This window comes from Sceloporus occidentalis, unplaced genomic scaffold, assembly GCF_023333645.1.
Source record: "Sceloporus occidentalis isolate IW3139 unplaced genomic scaffold, rSceOcc1.0.p SCAF_47, whole genome shotgun sequence".
Taxonomy (NCBI): domain Eukaryota; kingdom Metazoa; phylum Chordata; class Lepidosauria; order Squamata; family Phrynosomatidae; genus Sceloporus; species Sceloporus occidentalis.
In genome coordinates, this window is record NW_028317027.1 from 709,253 (window position 1) to 725,063 (window position 15,811).

At 38.1% G+C, this 15,811-nt stretch overlaps 1 protein-coding gene across 1 annotated transcript in view; it reads left to right on the forward strand.

The window, feature by feature from the left end:
- LOC149289180 (E3 ubiquitin-protein ligase HERC2-like) overlaps positions 1 to 15,811 on the forward strand; it is an 81,530-nt gene that overhangs the window by 20,830 nt on the left and 44,889 nt on the right. The window contains exons 5-27 of the mRNA XM_089490854.1: positions 2,625 to 2,844; positions 3,493 to 3,593; positions 5,420 to 5,573; positions 5,862 to 5,972; positions 6,648 to 6,819; positions 7,284 to 7,457; positions 7,635 to 7,823; positions 8,225 to 8,376; positions 8,502 to 8,659; positions 8,926 to 9,039; positions 9,502 to 9,753; positions 10,112 to 10,305; positions 10,599 to 10,799; positions 10,952 to 11,180; positions 11,511 to 11,635; positions 11,724 to 11,902; positions 12,194 to 12,378; positions 12,458 to 12,613; positions 12,733 to 12,918; positions 13,040 to 13,210; positions 13,354 to 13,457; positions 13,890 to 14,040; positions 14,280 to 14,494. Of these exons, the coding sequence (XP_089346980.1) occupies positions 2,625 to 2,844; positions 3,493 to 3,593; positions 5,420 to 5,573; positions 5,862 to 5,972; positions 6,648 to 6,819; positions 7,284 to 7,457; positions 7,635 to 7,823; positions 8,225 to 8,376; positions 8,502 to 8,659; positions 8,926 to 9,039; positions 9,502 to 9,753; positions 10,112 to 10,305; positions 10,599 to 10,799; positions 10,952 to 11,180; positions 11,511 to 11,635; positions 11,724 to 11,902; positions 12,194 to 12,378; positions 12,458 to 12,613; positions 12,733 to 12,918; positions 13,040 to 13,210; positions 13,354 to 13,457; positions 13,890 to 14,040; positions 14,280 to 14,494 (3,893 nt within the window). The remainder of the gene's footprint in view (positions 1 to 2,624; positions 2,845 to 3,492; positions 3,594 to 5,419; positions 5,574 to 5,861; positions 5,973 to 6,647; positions 6,820 to 7,283; positions 7,458 to 7,634; positions 7,824 to 8,224; positions 8,377 to 8,501; positions 8,660 to 8,925; positions 9,040 to 9,501; positions 9,754 to 10,111; positions 10,306 to 10,598; positions 10,800 to 10,951; positions 11,181 to 11,510; positions 11,636 to 11,723; positions 11,903 to 12,193; positions 12,379 to 12,457; positions 12,614 to 12,732; positions 12,919 to 13,039; positions 13,211 to 13,353; positions 13,458 to 13,889; positions 14,041 to 14,279; positions 14,495 to 15,811) is intronic.

Below are 15,811 nucleotides of genomic sequence, written 5' to 3' on the forward strand. Positions count from 1 at the left end.
GTATACTAGCAAAACCATTAACAGATTTATTTAATGAATCATTGGTAACGGGAGTCGTCCCAGGGGATTGGAAATTAGAAAATGTTGTGCCCATTCACAAGAAAGGCGGTAGGAAGGAGCTGGGCAACTACAGGACCGTAAGTGTTACGTCTGTAGTGGGGAAATTAATAGAAACTGTGTTAAAGGATATGATTATCGAACATCTAAGGTCACATGGATTTCAAGATCAAAAACAACATGGGTTTACCTCAGTAATTGATCGCGGTGGTGCAGTAGACATTGCGTATCTGTATTTCAGTAAAGGCTTTGACATTGTCCCACATAGAAGACTTATAAATAAACTGAGATCTCTGCAGTCACAATATTGTTGAATGGATTAGGCAGTGACTGAGTGACAGTGGGTTGTAGTCAATGGCGTATATTCGGAGCAAGGTCTTGTTACTAGTGGGGTACCTCAGAGATCCGTAAAACAAGAGGACATTGTCTTAAGCTAGAGGGGCAAAGGTTTAAAGGTTACATCAGGAAATATTACTTTCCTGAAAGGGTAGTGGATGCATAAAATAGCCTTCCAGTAGAATACAGTGTTAATACAGTGAAGACTTTTAAGCAAGCATGGGATGGGCAGACTGGATGGGCCATTTGGTTCTTATCTGCCGTCACTTTCTCTGTTTCGAAGTATAAGTCTTACTAAAAACGATACAAATAATATTGTAGGTTTTTTAGTTACATGCAAATAAAGACATGAGCATTTTATACTCACAATGTGCTTAGTAGCTGCTCTTGCAGCAGATCCCATACAATAATGTAGTTACATGCATAATGACGTGCATTAAAATATTTTATATAGTAAAGTCTGGTGTGATGAAAATGTTCGTCTGACGTTTCTGTGTAACGGTGTGGATGCAAAGCAGTCTAGCATGTAGGTAGTTGAGACTTTCCCGATTTATAAGATTGTTTGTAGTTACTGAAAGGTTCCTGCACAAACTGGTAAGTGATACACTACTTTTGCAGGTCTCACTTGGACATTGTAGAGCTCTATGTAATGTAATAGCATGATGTAAATCAATGATTAATAATAGTAACAGCCAAAATTGCAAGAAGCATGTTGTGTTTTATAGAATACACACCAACACTTTACATGCCCTAAAATAGAGGATTTGTTAGTATAATGCTTTCAAATGTCTTATTGACTGTGTGTTGTGCCATTGCTGTACTCTTTCCTGGAGGGCATTATTTATAGATCAACCTAATGTGACGGGGTGCCACAACATGTCTTTTTATGTCTATGGACCTTTGCCATATTTTTTCTCCCTGGAAGTCTTTCTGAGATTTGCATGCAGATATGTCGGCTCGAACAATTCCTTACTAATTCACATGAATGATTATTGATTTTTCAGACATCCAGGCTGGATCAGCCATAATATCCGTTTTGTTGTGTGATGTCTCAGATCTGTAGAGAGTAACTAACCTTTAATTACTTAACAATGGCCTTGATTAGCATCTTAATTATAAACTTTTTTTTTTTTGAGGAGCAGCATATATAAGAACAATTATTCTACTTACGATTTGCTTATTTTTATATATTTGGTTACAGTTATATAGGTATAATGTATGTTTGAAACTCGTAACCAGAGACTTATTTACGTCTGCGTGGCCCACTCCACGTACATCATCCCACGTATATCATATCCCAGTGCTCTGTCTCTTAAAGGCACAGCACAGGCAGCCATACTTTAAATGGGTCAGATGGTCAGGTTAAAGGTCTCCCCTGTAATAGGCCTAGTTTTGCGGTAGGGGACATGGGCCCCCATGATCATGCTTCCCTACATCAGAATACATTGCTGCATTCAACATTCTACTGGATTTATGGCCAACACTCTTGGTGAGTTTAACTCTAGTGGTGAGACCTGTCTTACAATACTTTATGCAGCCCTGGAGACCATTGCTTCAGAAAAAATGGGCAAAGCAGATGAGCTCATCTGTCACGTCAACACACCTGCATGTGGCAGATGACCTTATGTGCTTTGATCCAAATAAAGTAGTACAGCCGCATGTTTATTTAAAGTATGTAGGTTTGGATTTGATGGAATATATCAGTATCTCTACATCTAATTAGTGTCAACTGATTTAATGATTTCTTTGAGTTAAGAACTGTACAGGAAGCCTCTTTTTTACTTGAACTGGTGTTCTGTTAGTGTGTGGTCATTGTAGAAAAATTCATAGAAATGCCATGTTATTGATGAGTTGCTTTTAAGTAAAGGTGGGAAGGTTTTTCCTATAACTGTAATATGTGGAAGCATTGACTACAATGTATATCATGACACAGCACAATAGTCATTTATAAATTGATGTAAAAGAGTACAAAGAAGCAACAATAGTCCTGACAGACAGCAAAAAGTGAATGGATGGGGAGTGGGACGAGAACATTGTAACAGGTCTGGACATCTAGACACTGAACATTTTATACTGAAAAAGTGCCTGGCGCAAATATCTATATGTAACAAATTGTATGTGCATACTATATATTAATGCGGTTATTTGCTTTGTGTTCCCAACTGTAATTTCTTTGTTACATTTTGGAAAATGGTTCTAATAAAGATTGATGTGTGTCTCTTTAATTACAGATGTGAATGAGCTGAAAGAATGCCTCTCTGTACTTGTAAAGGAGCAACAATCGCTTGCAGTGCAGACAGCCACAACCACACTATCTGCAATTAGGTTAAAGCAAAGACTGGTGATTCTAGAACGCTATTTTATTGCACTGAACAGGACAGTATTTCAGTACAATGTCAAAGCAAAATGGAAAAGTACCAGTGTCCCTGTGCCTTCTGCTGAAAAGAAAAGGTAATCAAATTGAAAGGGAATTTTCCATATTGTTCGCTCCCAGAAATCCTTTTTGTGCTGTAATCTTTTACTATGCTTACATTTAGAAAGAGTTGTGACTCGTAATCAGTGGGAAACGCTAGGCCTGACCCAGCATACCATGCTACAATTCTCTGGGTTCTGTTCAGATACCAAAAGCTTTGCAGGCTAGACATAGCCCTCATACATATGTATTAGGCCACTTACAAGAGAGATCTCTGATCTCTTCAGGCGGGGCTTTAAGTAAGGAGTGCACACTGATATTTGGGAACTGATTGTTGCCTCCCCCTGTTTTGTGCTGCCCTCTTGGACGTACCATCCTATGCTTAGATGGCCTAGGCCAGCATAGGCCACTGCCTGTAATGCTGTTAATGAATTTCAAAATACAGGATAGCAATGAAAGTTCTATATTTTTAGTAGTTTAATATTAAGTGTAATCAACATAATTCTATGCCATGATGTAGAAACATGCGGCTAGAGCCTTTATTGTTACCATAAATATGTTACTCATATTGTGAGTGCCGTTGTCTCTTTTTCCAATTTTCTTGTCCCTTATCCTTTGTTTCTGAAATAAGTGACTTCATCCTTTTGCAGTGAGGACAATTCTGAACATACCTTTCATGTACACAGCTCACGTCCAGTTGGCCAGGGCGTTGAAGGACTTGCCAGGGTTGGCTCCAGAGCTGCGCTTTCCTTTGCATTTGCATTCCTACGCAGGGCATGGAGATCTGGTAATTTTTTTTTTTTTATATTCTTTGATACGGAACATTGCGTGGCAATAGATACTGTAGAGTTATAGTATGTGATTACTACAAAAACTAAACCATGCTAACATAGATTGGGAAATCCCAGCAAGCTAAGATGAAGCATGATTTTGAAGACTTTCGTAGTACTGAGGTCTACACAATATCATCCCAACAGCACCAAAAGATTTTCACATCATAAAATCTGTTTGTTCACCATATACCTATAGCTATAACATCTACGCATACTTGGGTAAGAAGAGTCCCTTGCATCCACCGGCAAATAATCCATCTTTTAGAGCAGAGATGCTAAGCAATGACTGTTGAATCAGATGAAAGTGATTAATCTGTGTTTTCACGTGAAATGGTACATTTTAGTCTGTTTTTTTTTTTTAATATAACCAATTCAAAAACTATATGCTTTTGTGTAACATGTTTGAGTACCCTGTAAATAGTTTAGGTGGAACAGCATCTTTTTTGAAAGGTCAATGAAACGTTTGTATAACTGATGTTGACAAGTGAGTGTTCATTGCCCTTGCAGCACAAGTGGAGCAAACATTAGATAATGTTTATCATGTTGCACCAGCAGTGTGTGCTGCACTGGGGATTAGGCACACATACACAGAGATGTCCATATGTCCTTTGAGTTAAAAATTGGTGCTGAACATTTAACCATACTTAAGGTAGCAACCTTTATACTCATGCTTTACAAAAGCAGATCGGGCGTTTGTAAAAAGGCTCAATTGAACTTGTTTTCTGTGCTAACAGTATCTTAGCCATAATAACACTATTCAGGATTAGTAATTTCCAAATGAACAGATAAGGGAATATTAACTCTTAAGGCTGCCATCTCATAAAAAATAAATTTGACTCTAATCATCATATGTCTGTAGCGTTTTCAACACGCCATGTTGTAATTCAGATATGTTTGTATCAAAACTTGTTTATGTTTTGTCCATTCGTTTGTCGACTCCTCCCTGGCAAACATTATTTCAGGAAAGGGAAAAGAAAAAGTCTGTGCGCTAAGCTAGTCTCAGGCTCAAATAATACAAATGTATAATATGAGGCCTACCAAACAGTGTGAGAATGCTGCAAATACAGTGTGTTGGCTGTACAATGCATACAAAAAACAAAATACTGTCTGCACTTCTCACCCTAATAAAGTTGGCAACAAATATATAAACATAATATAAATGAGAGGTTTTGGTTATATGAATTGGCCAAAGCATAATTAAGCTCACCCGCCACGTCAAGGCACACTCTCAATAGGGTGAGAACCTACTCTCCCCTCCTACATAGTGGGCACACAAAGCAGTTTATACTGCTACCAACCAGTTGCTACCAACTGCTTTGTGTGCCCACTATGTAGGAGGGGAGAGTAGGTTCTCACCCTATTGAGAATGTGCCTTGACGTGGCGGGTGAGCTTAATTATGCTTTGGCCAATTCATATAACCAAAACCTCTCATTTATATTATGTTTATATATTTGTTGCCAACTTTATTAGGGTGAGAAGCGCAGACAGTTTTTTTTTTTGTTTTTTTTTAAATTTCAGGAAAGGAGATAAGAAATATCACAATTTAAACATGCATTAGAAAGGCATAAAGCTATCAATCTATGACAAGACCAAGGACTGATTAAGGTTTGAGTCTTTACATCAGGAAAAGTGCCCAGACTAGATAGGCTGGTTGTTTCTTAATTGCTGTCAAATTCCGTGTTTCTGAAAAACATATTTAACTATTGGCATGATATGTTCAGCTGTATTCTTGCATAATACTAGCGCTTATTCTTTCCATACTGATCTCTTGTTTACCAGGTGAGGATGCTGATCTTTGCAGTGAACTGTTACAAGAATCCCTTGATGCACTGAGAGCGCTTCCAGAGGCCACACTGTTTGATGAGGGCACCGTTTCATCTGTCTGGCTAGAAGTTGTAGAGAGGGCTACCAAATTTTTAAGGTCTGTTACAGGGTGAGTCGGTGTGATTGGATTAAAACAATTTTGCTTATGTGTTGGAAAACAATATGAAGCCTTTAAAGATTCAACGATCAAGATGTTTGTGTGTAAAGTGTTTTTTTTGTTTGTTAGGTTTTCCTTATCTAATTTTATTTGAATATATGTGTTCATGAACTAGCCAGAGTATTAGTTTGTGGTCACAGCAGCCTAGAGACTGAATAACTAGCTGTCTATACATGTTACTTATGTTACCTGATCACATGTAGCAAACATCCTTCTTTGTAACTCCTGTCTTTACTACAGTGATGTCCATGGTGCTCAGAGCCCCCGGAGTCCAGGAAACATTCCACTGCAAGATCAGCACTTGGCACTTGCAATTTTACTTGAGCTGGCTGTCCAGAGGGGTACCCTAAGGTACGTATTTTCTGACCTTGAAGGTTATTGCTTTTGTCTATTAAATGTGTACTCCCTTGAGTATTTTCATGGTACTACCACTTGCAGTAGGAAGTATTAACTGATAAAAAGATTCTAGGAAAATGGTCATCACAAATCGTTTTGAATATATTTTCTGACGTTTTTAACTGCATTTGTTAATGTACCAGACACTTTGGACTACATACATTTCTTCATACCTATATTTCTCTGCATTTATTTGTTATTTGTTTTACTAGTGGCCTCTGACATTGAGTGTTATGAAGTTTGTGTTATATGCACCAATGTAGCAGTTATGGTGTCAATTTAGCATGCATTTTGAGGGTGAAATCGGCACTCCTGGTAAGATAGGATTTCCTTCAGGAGTCTGAGTGCAATTTTTACCATAGATAAACGGCTTTATTGCATAGATAATTCTATACGGTGCTGTTCTGTTTTTTAGAGCCAGATCGCAACAGCATCAAATATGTTACTGCAGGAAAAAAACGTTTTGTGCCATATTTTATTAATTTACAGGGAAACATTCATTTCTGGCTGCTAAAAAATAAAACTCCAGTTGGCTCCTAAGATGTTGTCTGGTTCCTGAATACACACTTGTCCATCTGCAAATTTCCTTAAACGTTTGTGTAACTATTTCATGTATCTCTTATTCGCTAGCCAAATGTTATCTGCTGTTATGCTGCTGCTTCAGCTTTGGGACAATGGAACTAGGGAGACTGACAATGAAAGGTCAGCCCAGGGAACCAGCGCGCCTCTCCTCCCATTGTTACAAAGGTTTCAGAGCATTGTGTGCAATAAAGAGACCCATAACCTGGAGAAAGAAGCACAGGTAATCGATAGATCATTTTAGAAACCCTTTGATTCCCTTTAGATGAACCATTTTCTCTTACAATAAGAATTATTAAAGCAAGATTATTAACCCCTTAAGGACAATGGGCGGTCCCAAAACCCATTGAAAACAATGCGTACATGTACGGGCTTTGTCATTAAGGGGTTAAACCCTTTTTATTTGTTTAGTTTGTATAGGGGAACAATGTAGTTTTCTGATTTCTGCTATACAACTCTTTAAAAGGATTAACACCTCAATGTTAGTCTTAAACGGACAGTCAAATGTCCCTGACACCCCAACTATAGAAGAATGCATATTAAAGTAGTCTGTTTATTATTGGAAGGGAATTATATCCAAAAACAGTAAATACCAAAACATAACTTTATTAGCTAAAAATGTGAGACCTGTCAGAGAGACTCACTGATCCACTTGTGCATTTCTATTCTTTCCTATGTCTGGTTTAGATACTTTCTTGCCCTCTGAGCCCAAATGAAAGCTTTCTGAGGTATCTGATCTTGCCTCAAGACAATGACCTGGCTATCGATTTGAGGCAAACAGCAGTTGTGGTCATGGCTCATCTGGACCGCTTGGCTGCTCCTTGTATGCCTCCTCAATGCAGCTCGCCAACATCACACAAGGTTTGTTTTCCTATGAACCCATTACTAGGTCAACTGGTGCTTGTAGTAAAATACATTCTTATGCTTGTTGGCTAGATGTTGGTTAATGTTGTTTTGTAAGATTACTATTTTTAACAATAAATATGAACTTCCTTCTAAATAAATTACTTGTCAAACCTTGTTTTTTCTTTCCCATAGGGTTCACTGCAGGAGGTGATCAGCTGGGGTTTATTAGGATGGAAATATTATGCCAATGTGAATGGCCCGATTCAATGTGAAGCTCTGGCTAATCTTGGAGTTACGCATATTGCCTGTGCTGAGAAATGCTTTCTCATACTCTCCAGGAATGGGAAAGTATACACTCAGGCTTACAATAATAATACACTGGTATGTTGACAGATGCATATATGCATTTAGAAATGTTATATTGTATTGTAAAATGTTTCCAGTCGTCACATGTGCTCTCTGAATGGCATCTGTCAGCTGTGTGTGCGTATTAAATGAGTGATCGAACAATTTTTCAGTGTATCTTTGCCCCCTCCTGACATGTATAGTTTGTTTTTCTGATTAATATTGCTTTTGACTTGTAGATGCTTACAGGCAATATTTTTAACAGAGATTTTAAGAAGTAATTGTAAAAGTATTCCTGCGTACTATAATATCCTTCTCTATCTAGATTCTAGGAAGCTGTGGCAACTATTTTTTTGCTGTTCATTTTCACTTTCTATGTTTCCTTATAATGTCACATCTATATATTTTACACATTTATGGGCTTCCTCTTCTGCTAGGGACCACAGTTGGTGCAAGGTCTTGCTTCCCGCAATATTGTGAAGATTGCCTCACACTCTGATGGACAGCATTACCTGGCTTTATCTGCAGCTGGTGAGGTCTTTTCATGGGGCTGCGGTGATGGTGGGAGACTAGGCCATGGAGACACTGTGTAAGTTATACTATGAGTCATTGATTCTATTATTTTCATAAATAACCTTCTGTAAGTTTTCTTTCCTATCTTTTATCCCATATCTATTGCTTTGTGCTCAAAAAAGTCTGTATTCTCCCAATCAGGTCCTTAGAAGAGCCCAAGTTAATATCTGCATTGTGTGGCAAGCAGACAGGAAAACATATTGTGCACATTGCATGTGGGAGCACATATAGCGCGGCTATCACTGCAGATGGAGAGCTGTATACATGGGGTCGTGGCAATTATGGGCGGCTGGGTCATGGTAAGTATACACAGTCCTAACGTTGTGTAAACTTGTACAGATGCTTCTATATCATCCTTTGTCTTCGCTTCAGGAAATAGAATGTCTGTTAGATGATGCTGGTACACACGCAAGCAGAAATATTTATTTAAACGTTGTTGTTTGAGAGCTCTGTGGCCAAAATGTTATTTTGTTAGGGTTATTCTTTAATTTGTCGTATGCATGTGATAATCTGTTTTAATAGTATATTCCATATTTTTTTAATTTTTTATTTTTACTTGCTTTAGGTTCTAGTGAAGATCAGACCGTCCCTATGATAGTAACAGGACTTAAAGGGCTTAAGGTTGTGGATGTATCATGTGGAAGTGGAGATGCTCAAACACTGGCAGTAACTGAGAATGGTGAGTGCAAGTGTCCCAGCTAATACGGTACTAGGTGCATTTTTTAATGTGATTCTTGATGTTACGTTACTTTTTGTAGGATAATTACCAGCTATATGGACTGTTTTTTTTTTTTTTCTCTGATCTTGCATTTTACTCTTTATGCTAAATAATACTATGTAACGGTGTTAAAGTAGAAAAAGCAATACGCATCTTATAGGTATGCCACGAGAAAATGGATGTTAACATTCTGTTAGGGCAGGAAATTTCATACATTGTGCTAGATAAATACTTTTTGGGCTCTTATTTGGTTGCACTATTGATTCATATTTAGCCATATGTTTTAATGTAGGTTAGTTCACATACACACAATTCTATCAACTAAGGCAAATTTATCTAAGCGGTTTGAGAAGCTGTGGTTTATATATATATATTGTATTATGCAGTATTTATTTATAATATGTGTTGCCCTTATCTTTTAAGGTCAGGTATGGTCTTGGGGCGATGGAGACTATGGAAAATTAGGAAGAGGTGGCAGTGATGGCTGCAAAACCCCCAAACTCATTGACAAGTTCCAAGACCTGGATATTGTGAAAGTGCGATGTGGCAGTCAGTTTTCCATAGCCATCACCAAAGATGGACAGGTATACTCCTGGGGAAAAGGAGACAATCAGAGGCTGGGCCATGGAACAGAAGAGCATGTCAGATACCCCAAGATCTTGGATGGCTTACAAGGTCAGGGACGGGATACCTTATGACAATTTAATTACATTACTTTGTTACATTGGTTTTATTAATTCAACCCTTTGATTTGTGTGTCATAGTTATCAAAGATAATACGATTACAAGAAAATCGAAATATACAGTGTAACTTATACTTTACAAAAGGCCAACAATTGGCAGCATTCAGTTTCAGTGAAGCATCTGAATTTTGAAGATTTTTTGCCTGTCATTTTGACAGTATGTGACAACACACCTTCAAATGAACAGAGCTGCACTTTAGATACCTGCGTTGTTCTTGAAGCCTGTATACCACCATGTTTAGAACCAAAGTAGGGTCCCTGAAGTATTTGTGTTCTTTTGTATCCTTCAGGCAAGAAAGTGGTTGATGTAGCAGTGGGCTCCACACATTGCTTAGCTTTGACGGAATCTGGTGAAGTCTATAGTTGGGGGAGCAATGACCAGTGCCAGCATTTTGACACCCTAAGAATTGCTAAACCTGAGCCTTCGGTGCTTCCAGGATTGGACTCCAAACACATAGTTGGAATTTCATGTGGCCCGGCACAGGTATGTATCCTGTATTCATTTCTGCCATTCTCTTGTCTGACACAGTTCTCACCAGTTTGAAGTGGTTTCATATGAATACATTATGTATTCTTATCACAGATACTAACCTCCTATAGTAAATACTGAAAATTGTCAGATATTTTTATGCAAAAACACTAACTTAGGGGTTTATTATGTAAATTTTCAGCTATATGCGAGTTGTGATATTTTATTTCACAAAAGAACTAAGACTTAAAAGAAATATCAGCAGTTTTGGTAAAGAAAAAATGTGTATTACTGTTTTTACAATGCAGAGTTTCACCTGGTCATCTTGTTCTGAATGGTCAATTGGTCTACGTGTGCCCTTTGTGGTCGACGTTTGCCCGATGACTTTTGAACAGCTTGACCTTTTGCTACGCCAAGTCAGTGAAGGAATGGATGGGAGTTCAGACTGGCCACCTCCGCAGGAGAAGGAGTGCATGGCAGTGGCAACACTGAATCTTCTGCGGCTGCAGGTACTGCTCACAAGCCTCTGGGTTTTAGGTTTACTCTTTGTATTGTGAATCATTTCAAAATGTGGATTATAATGTCACTGAGATACACTGTGGACTTGTTCTCACAACAGTAAATTCTAAATTATGCACCTTGTATCTCCTCTTCCATGTAGCTACATGCATCCATTAGCCACCAAGTTGATCCAGAATGCCTGAGCCTTGGTCTTGGCAGTACCTTGTTAAATAGTTTGAAGCAGACAGTAGTCACATTGGCCAGCAATGCCGGGGTGCTCAATACAGTGCAGACAGCTGCCCAAGCTGTATTACAAAGTGGATGGTCTGTCCTCTTGCCAACGGCCGAAGAGAGAGCCAGGGCCCTCTCTGCCCTTCTTCCGAATGCAGGTATGACGTCTATCCCTACGTATTTATCAATATTACCAAAGCGATGTGTATGATCAGTGTGTTTAAGCTCAATAACTTTTAAACACATTTGTTTGTGCTCTAATATTTGATTAGGTTACAACTGCAAATATAGGTCATCCACATGTTACATATGAAATGTATTAATTTATTTCACTATTTAGGCTCTAAAGGATGTTTGGTTTTGCAGGGTTCCTTTTAAAATTATACAAAGTTGACTGGGGCTTAATTTCATCTGTTTTACCAGATTTTGCCATTATTTTCACAAGTACCCCTTTGGTATATATTTTTTTTTTTGTATGTGCTGATCAGCTTCTGGAAATGAAATGACCATAAGCCCTGGCCGGCGCTTTATGATTGATCTGCTAGTGAGCAGTTTGATGGCAGATGGGGGCCTGGAGTGTGCTTTAAAAACTGCAATAACTGCTGAGATTCAGGTAATTAATATTTTAATTATGAAACCGTTTTCATTTTTAGTTGGAAATGGTCACGCTCTTCTTATATTTTTTTATTTACATTTTATAGGATATAGAAGCCAAAAAGGAAGCACAGAAGGAGAAGGAAATTGATGAACAGGAAGCCAATGCATCAACGCTGCACAGGAGCAGCACCCCTCTGGATAAGGATTTAATTAATACTGGTATATATGAGTCGGCTGGGAAGCAGACTCTCCCTCTAGTGCAGCTCATACAGCAGTTACTAAGGTTAGTGCGGAGCTCGTACTACATGAATCATTATTCCAGCGCTAAGCTTAAATTCCTCAGTTGTTTTAATAACAATTTTAGCATTTATCTTGGTTTATATTTGTTCTTTAACTAATTTGCATTGAGCTAGGAAAATGATTTTGCAAATATTTGAGTGTCTGGCCTAAAGTGTATCACACGATAAGTGACACAGCACTGATCTTGAAAAATGCAATGAAAACTTTGTATGCCGGGTCTTTTCTCTTTGTGTTGCTGTCATTATATTCTCCCATTACTTGTTTGCTTTCACAGGAACATTGCTTCCCAAACAATCGCTAAACTGAAAGATATGGCCAGGCACCTTTCTTCTTGCCTGGAACAGGAGCTTTACAGTAAGGAGAGGTCAGCATCGATGGATCTGCTGTTACGTTTTCAGAGATTACTTATCAGCAAGCTGTACCCTGGCACTGGCATTGACCAAACTACAAACACACATGGTATGTTGTTTTGGTGTATTTCAATGAACAATGGAGTTTTTTTGTTTGTGCACTGATTTCTTCTTATTTTTTTATTCAGCCCCTGAACTCCTAGGTGTTGGTTCCCTCTTAAAGAAGTACACAGCTTTGTTATGCACACACATTGGAGATATACTTCCTGTTGCAACTAACATTGCCTCAACCTCACACAGACATTTTGCAGAAGTGTCCCGTATTGTGGCAGGTGATCTAACAGGTAATGCTAGTATTGAGAGACAATTATAATGGTGATAGACTAGTGCATACTAGTCTAATAGTCTGAACACTTTGTGTGCCTGATTTTGTTTTTTTTTGTTTTTGTTTTGCATCTGCAAGGTGTTCTTCTTCCAGAACTTGTGGCGTCAACAGTGCTGCTCCTCTCCAAAAATGCTTGGCTCATGCAGGAAGCTGGAGCTATCCCTCTTCTCGCCAGTCTTCTAGAGCCTCTCGATAGATTCAACCATTTGGCACCAGGAAAGGAAAGGGATGACAACGAGGACTTAGCCTGGCCAGGAATAATGAGTAATTTAATTTTTTTTTTGCGGGGTTACGTTTTCTTAAGGACAGGAAAATCTCTTGTGTTGCAGATGATGCTTGTGTGTGTATTAAGTCATTCTGACATTTGTTTCTCATTTGCAAAAAGACTCGTTTTTTAGTGGCCAGAGCTCTAGAAACAATGAGGAGGTGACATTGATACGTAAAGCTGATCTGGAGAACCACAACAAAGATGGAGGTTTCTGGACTGTAATAGATGGAAAAGTTTATGACATAAAGGATTTCCAAGCCCAGTCTCTGCATGCAAACACAATACTTGGTATGAATGCTTGCTTCAAAAAAATTTAACTTATATAGTAACTACTAAATAAATATTTTTGTGTAATTAGTCTTTAAGGGGTTAAATCAAGACTTGCTGCAGCGATTTCTATTTGACACGTATTTTGTGTCTCTTCTATTAAGCTCATTTTGCTGGTGAGGACCCAGTAGTTGCTCTTGAGGCTGCCCTACAGTTTGAGGACACCAGAGAGTCAATGCAAGCATTCTGTGTTGGTCATTACATGGAGGTAAGATGCAATGCGGTCAGGTACTGAGTCAAAAACAATGAGATTTTCTGAAAGTTAATTTGAAAAGAAAAAAAAAATAAAGCACTCTTTGTGGAAACCATATCATTGTCTCTTTCTGTAAGCATGAAAGCCTTGTACTTACCATTTGCACAAGGCTCTGTTTGTTGTAAAGAGAATGCTGCTGATCAGCCAAAGCTTCTCAATGTGGCTAATGGTATTAAAAATAACTAGGTTCCTTCAAGTACTGAAGCACTCGTCTATCTTACCAGCAATAAAATCTACAAATATTTACTTTGTATACTTCTGATCTAATAGGCTTTGTAGACTTGTAGGCTTCCTCTTGATATTCTTGTCCCCAAAAAATAAATATCCAAATGCAATGTTTTATGATGTAGGTTTAATTGATATGTTTTTTTATAATTGTACAAACAGCCAGATCAAGAAGTGATTACTGCGCCAGACCTTAGCACCTTGTCTTCCCCTCTCATGGACACAGAGAGAAATCTGGGCCTTCTTCTTGGACTTCATGCATCCTACCTCGCATTAAGTACACCCTTGTCTTCTGTGGAGGTTGAGTGTGCCAGTAAGCAGCTTTTTAAACCCTTATAGTATTTAAAATTTATGCTGAAATTAATTTTCACAATTTACATTTATAAACTGTTTTAGGTCCTTAGAAACTACACAAATCTGCAAACTGAATGCATGTCTCATAAGAGTATGGTATATTTTGTTATAAAAGTTTTTGGTATTATCATTTTCACAGTAAAATATTGGGTTGAATTTGTTGCCAAGTATGTGATATGACATATATTTTGTTCTTAGAATGGCTGAAGTCCTCCATTTTTTCTGGGGGTCTGCAGACCAGTCAGATTCACTACAGTTACAACGAAGAGAAAGATGAGGACCATTGCAGCTCCCCTGGAAATGCAGCAGCCAACAAAGCCAAGCTTTACTCACATCGGCTCTCAATGAGTGATCATTCTCAGCCTTTCCTACAGGCAATTGCTGATAACAATATCCAAGACCACAATGTGAAGGTGGGTTCCTAGAGAAAGAGGTCAAATTAGTTCTTATTTGGAAAGCTTTTTTGTGACTGTATGTAAAGTAACCAATCAGAGTAAACTCTGATCTAAAATACTATTGAGGGTATGATAAGAATATTTTTCTACACCATTGGTCAATATACATCAGAGTAAGTTTGACAATTGTGGCCTTACATATTTTGGAGTACATCTATAATACATTCTTTACTATGGTCAAAATAGTGCTCGGTGGGGCTGTCAGGGTATAGTAAGATTTAGAAATTGCTTATCATTAGCATAAAATAAGCATTTCAAAGAGTTGACTATCCCAGACTACCTTTCAGACAACTATGGACTTCTACATCTCCTTTAAAGGTATAGAGTTGTACCGTGATAGCAATAGAAAGAGAGAAAGCATATTTAGTAAAGATCAATAAAGGTATCGTATTTACCAAGACATGCTTTTTTTCCCCCATAGAAAGTCAAGTTATTACTGATCAAGTATGTGATGTAGTCTGATATAAATATGAGTTTATATAATCTCTAATACTGTTCCTCAACTTCCTAACGATCATAATTTTGACGAGAAAAGTAATCCCAACAGGTTTTGAAATTTACGAGGAAATGATTTTGATAAGTACTTAGCAGAGCAATTTCTGGACCATGGTCATTGGACCGTCAAACATTCTTATGGCTAGTTCAAAAGTATTTCTCCATGCTGCATACTTTGGGCATTGCCACCATAAATGCAACATCTTCCCAATTACCCTACATTGTCTCCAGCATTGGGTCTTATTGCACAATTTGTGTATTCTTGACAGTGTTTAATTCTGCTTCCTATTTTAAAATATTACATATGTTTAGGTGGATGCTTAATTTGTTAAATATGATTATAACACATAAAAATAGCTCCATATTGCAATCATAGTAATGAAAACTGCCCTTAAAGAGAAAACGTCAGTCCACCGTTGCTGACGTAGAGACATTGTATATTAAAAAGTAGTTACTTGTGACACCTTCCAGTGTGTGGGGAAATCCTTTAAGAGAATCCGGAAGAAATAAAAATAACCCTCCCAAAGCTTCCTCAAGAATGTGTGGGTCTGATAATGGTACCCTTCGGAGAGTCGCTCTTTAATCCTAAATGTTTAAGGGGCCTGTGTGTTTGATCTAACACAATCTCGTCTGCAGTTGCATCTCGTAATATATAGGCAAAGAAGCTTTTTTGAAAGGTAGGCAGATCCGCTATTGTGACATCCTCAGGTATACCAGAGATCTTACTATTATTTCACCTGGTGCAATCCTCAAGAATCCATTAGTTTTCCTGATAGTTGC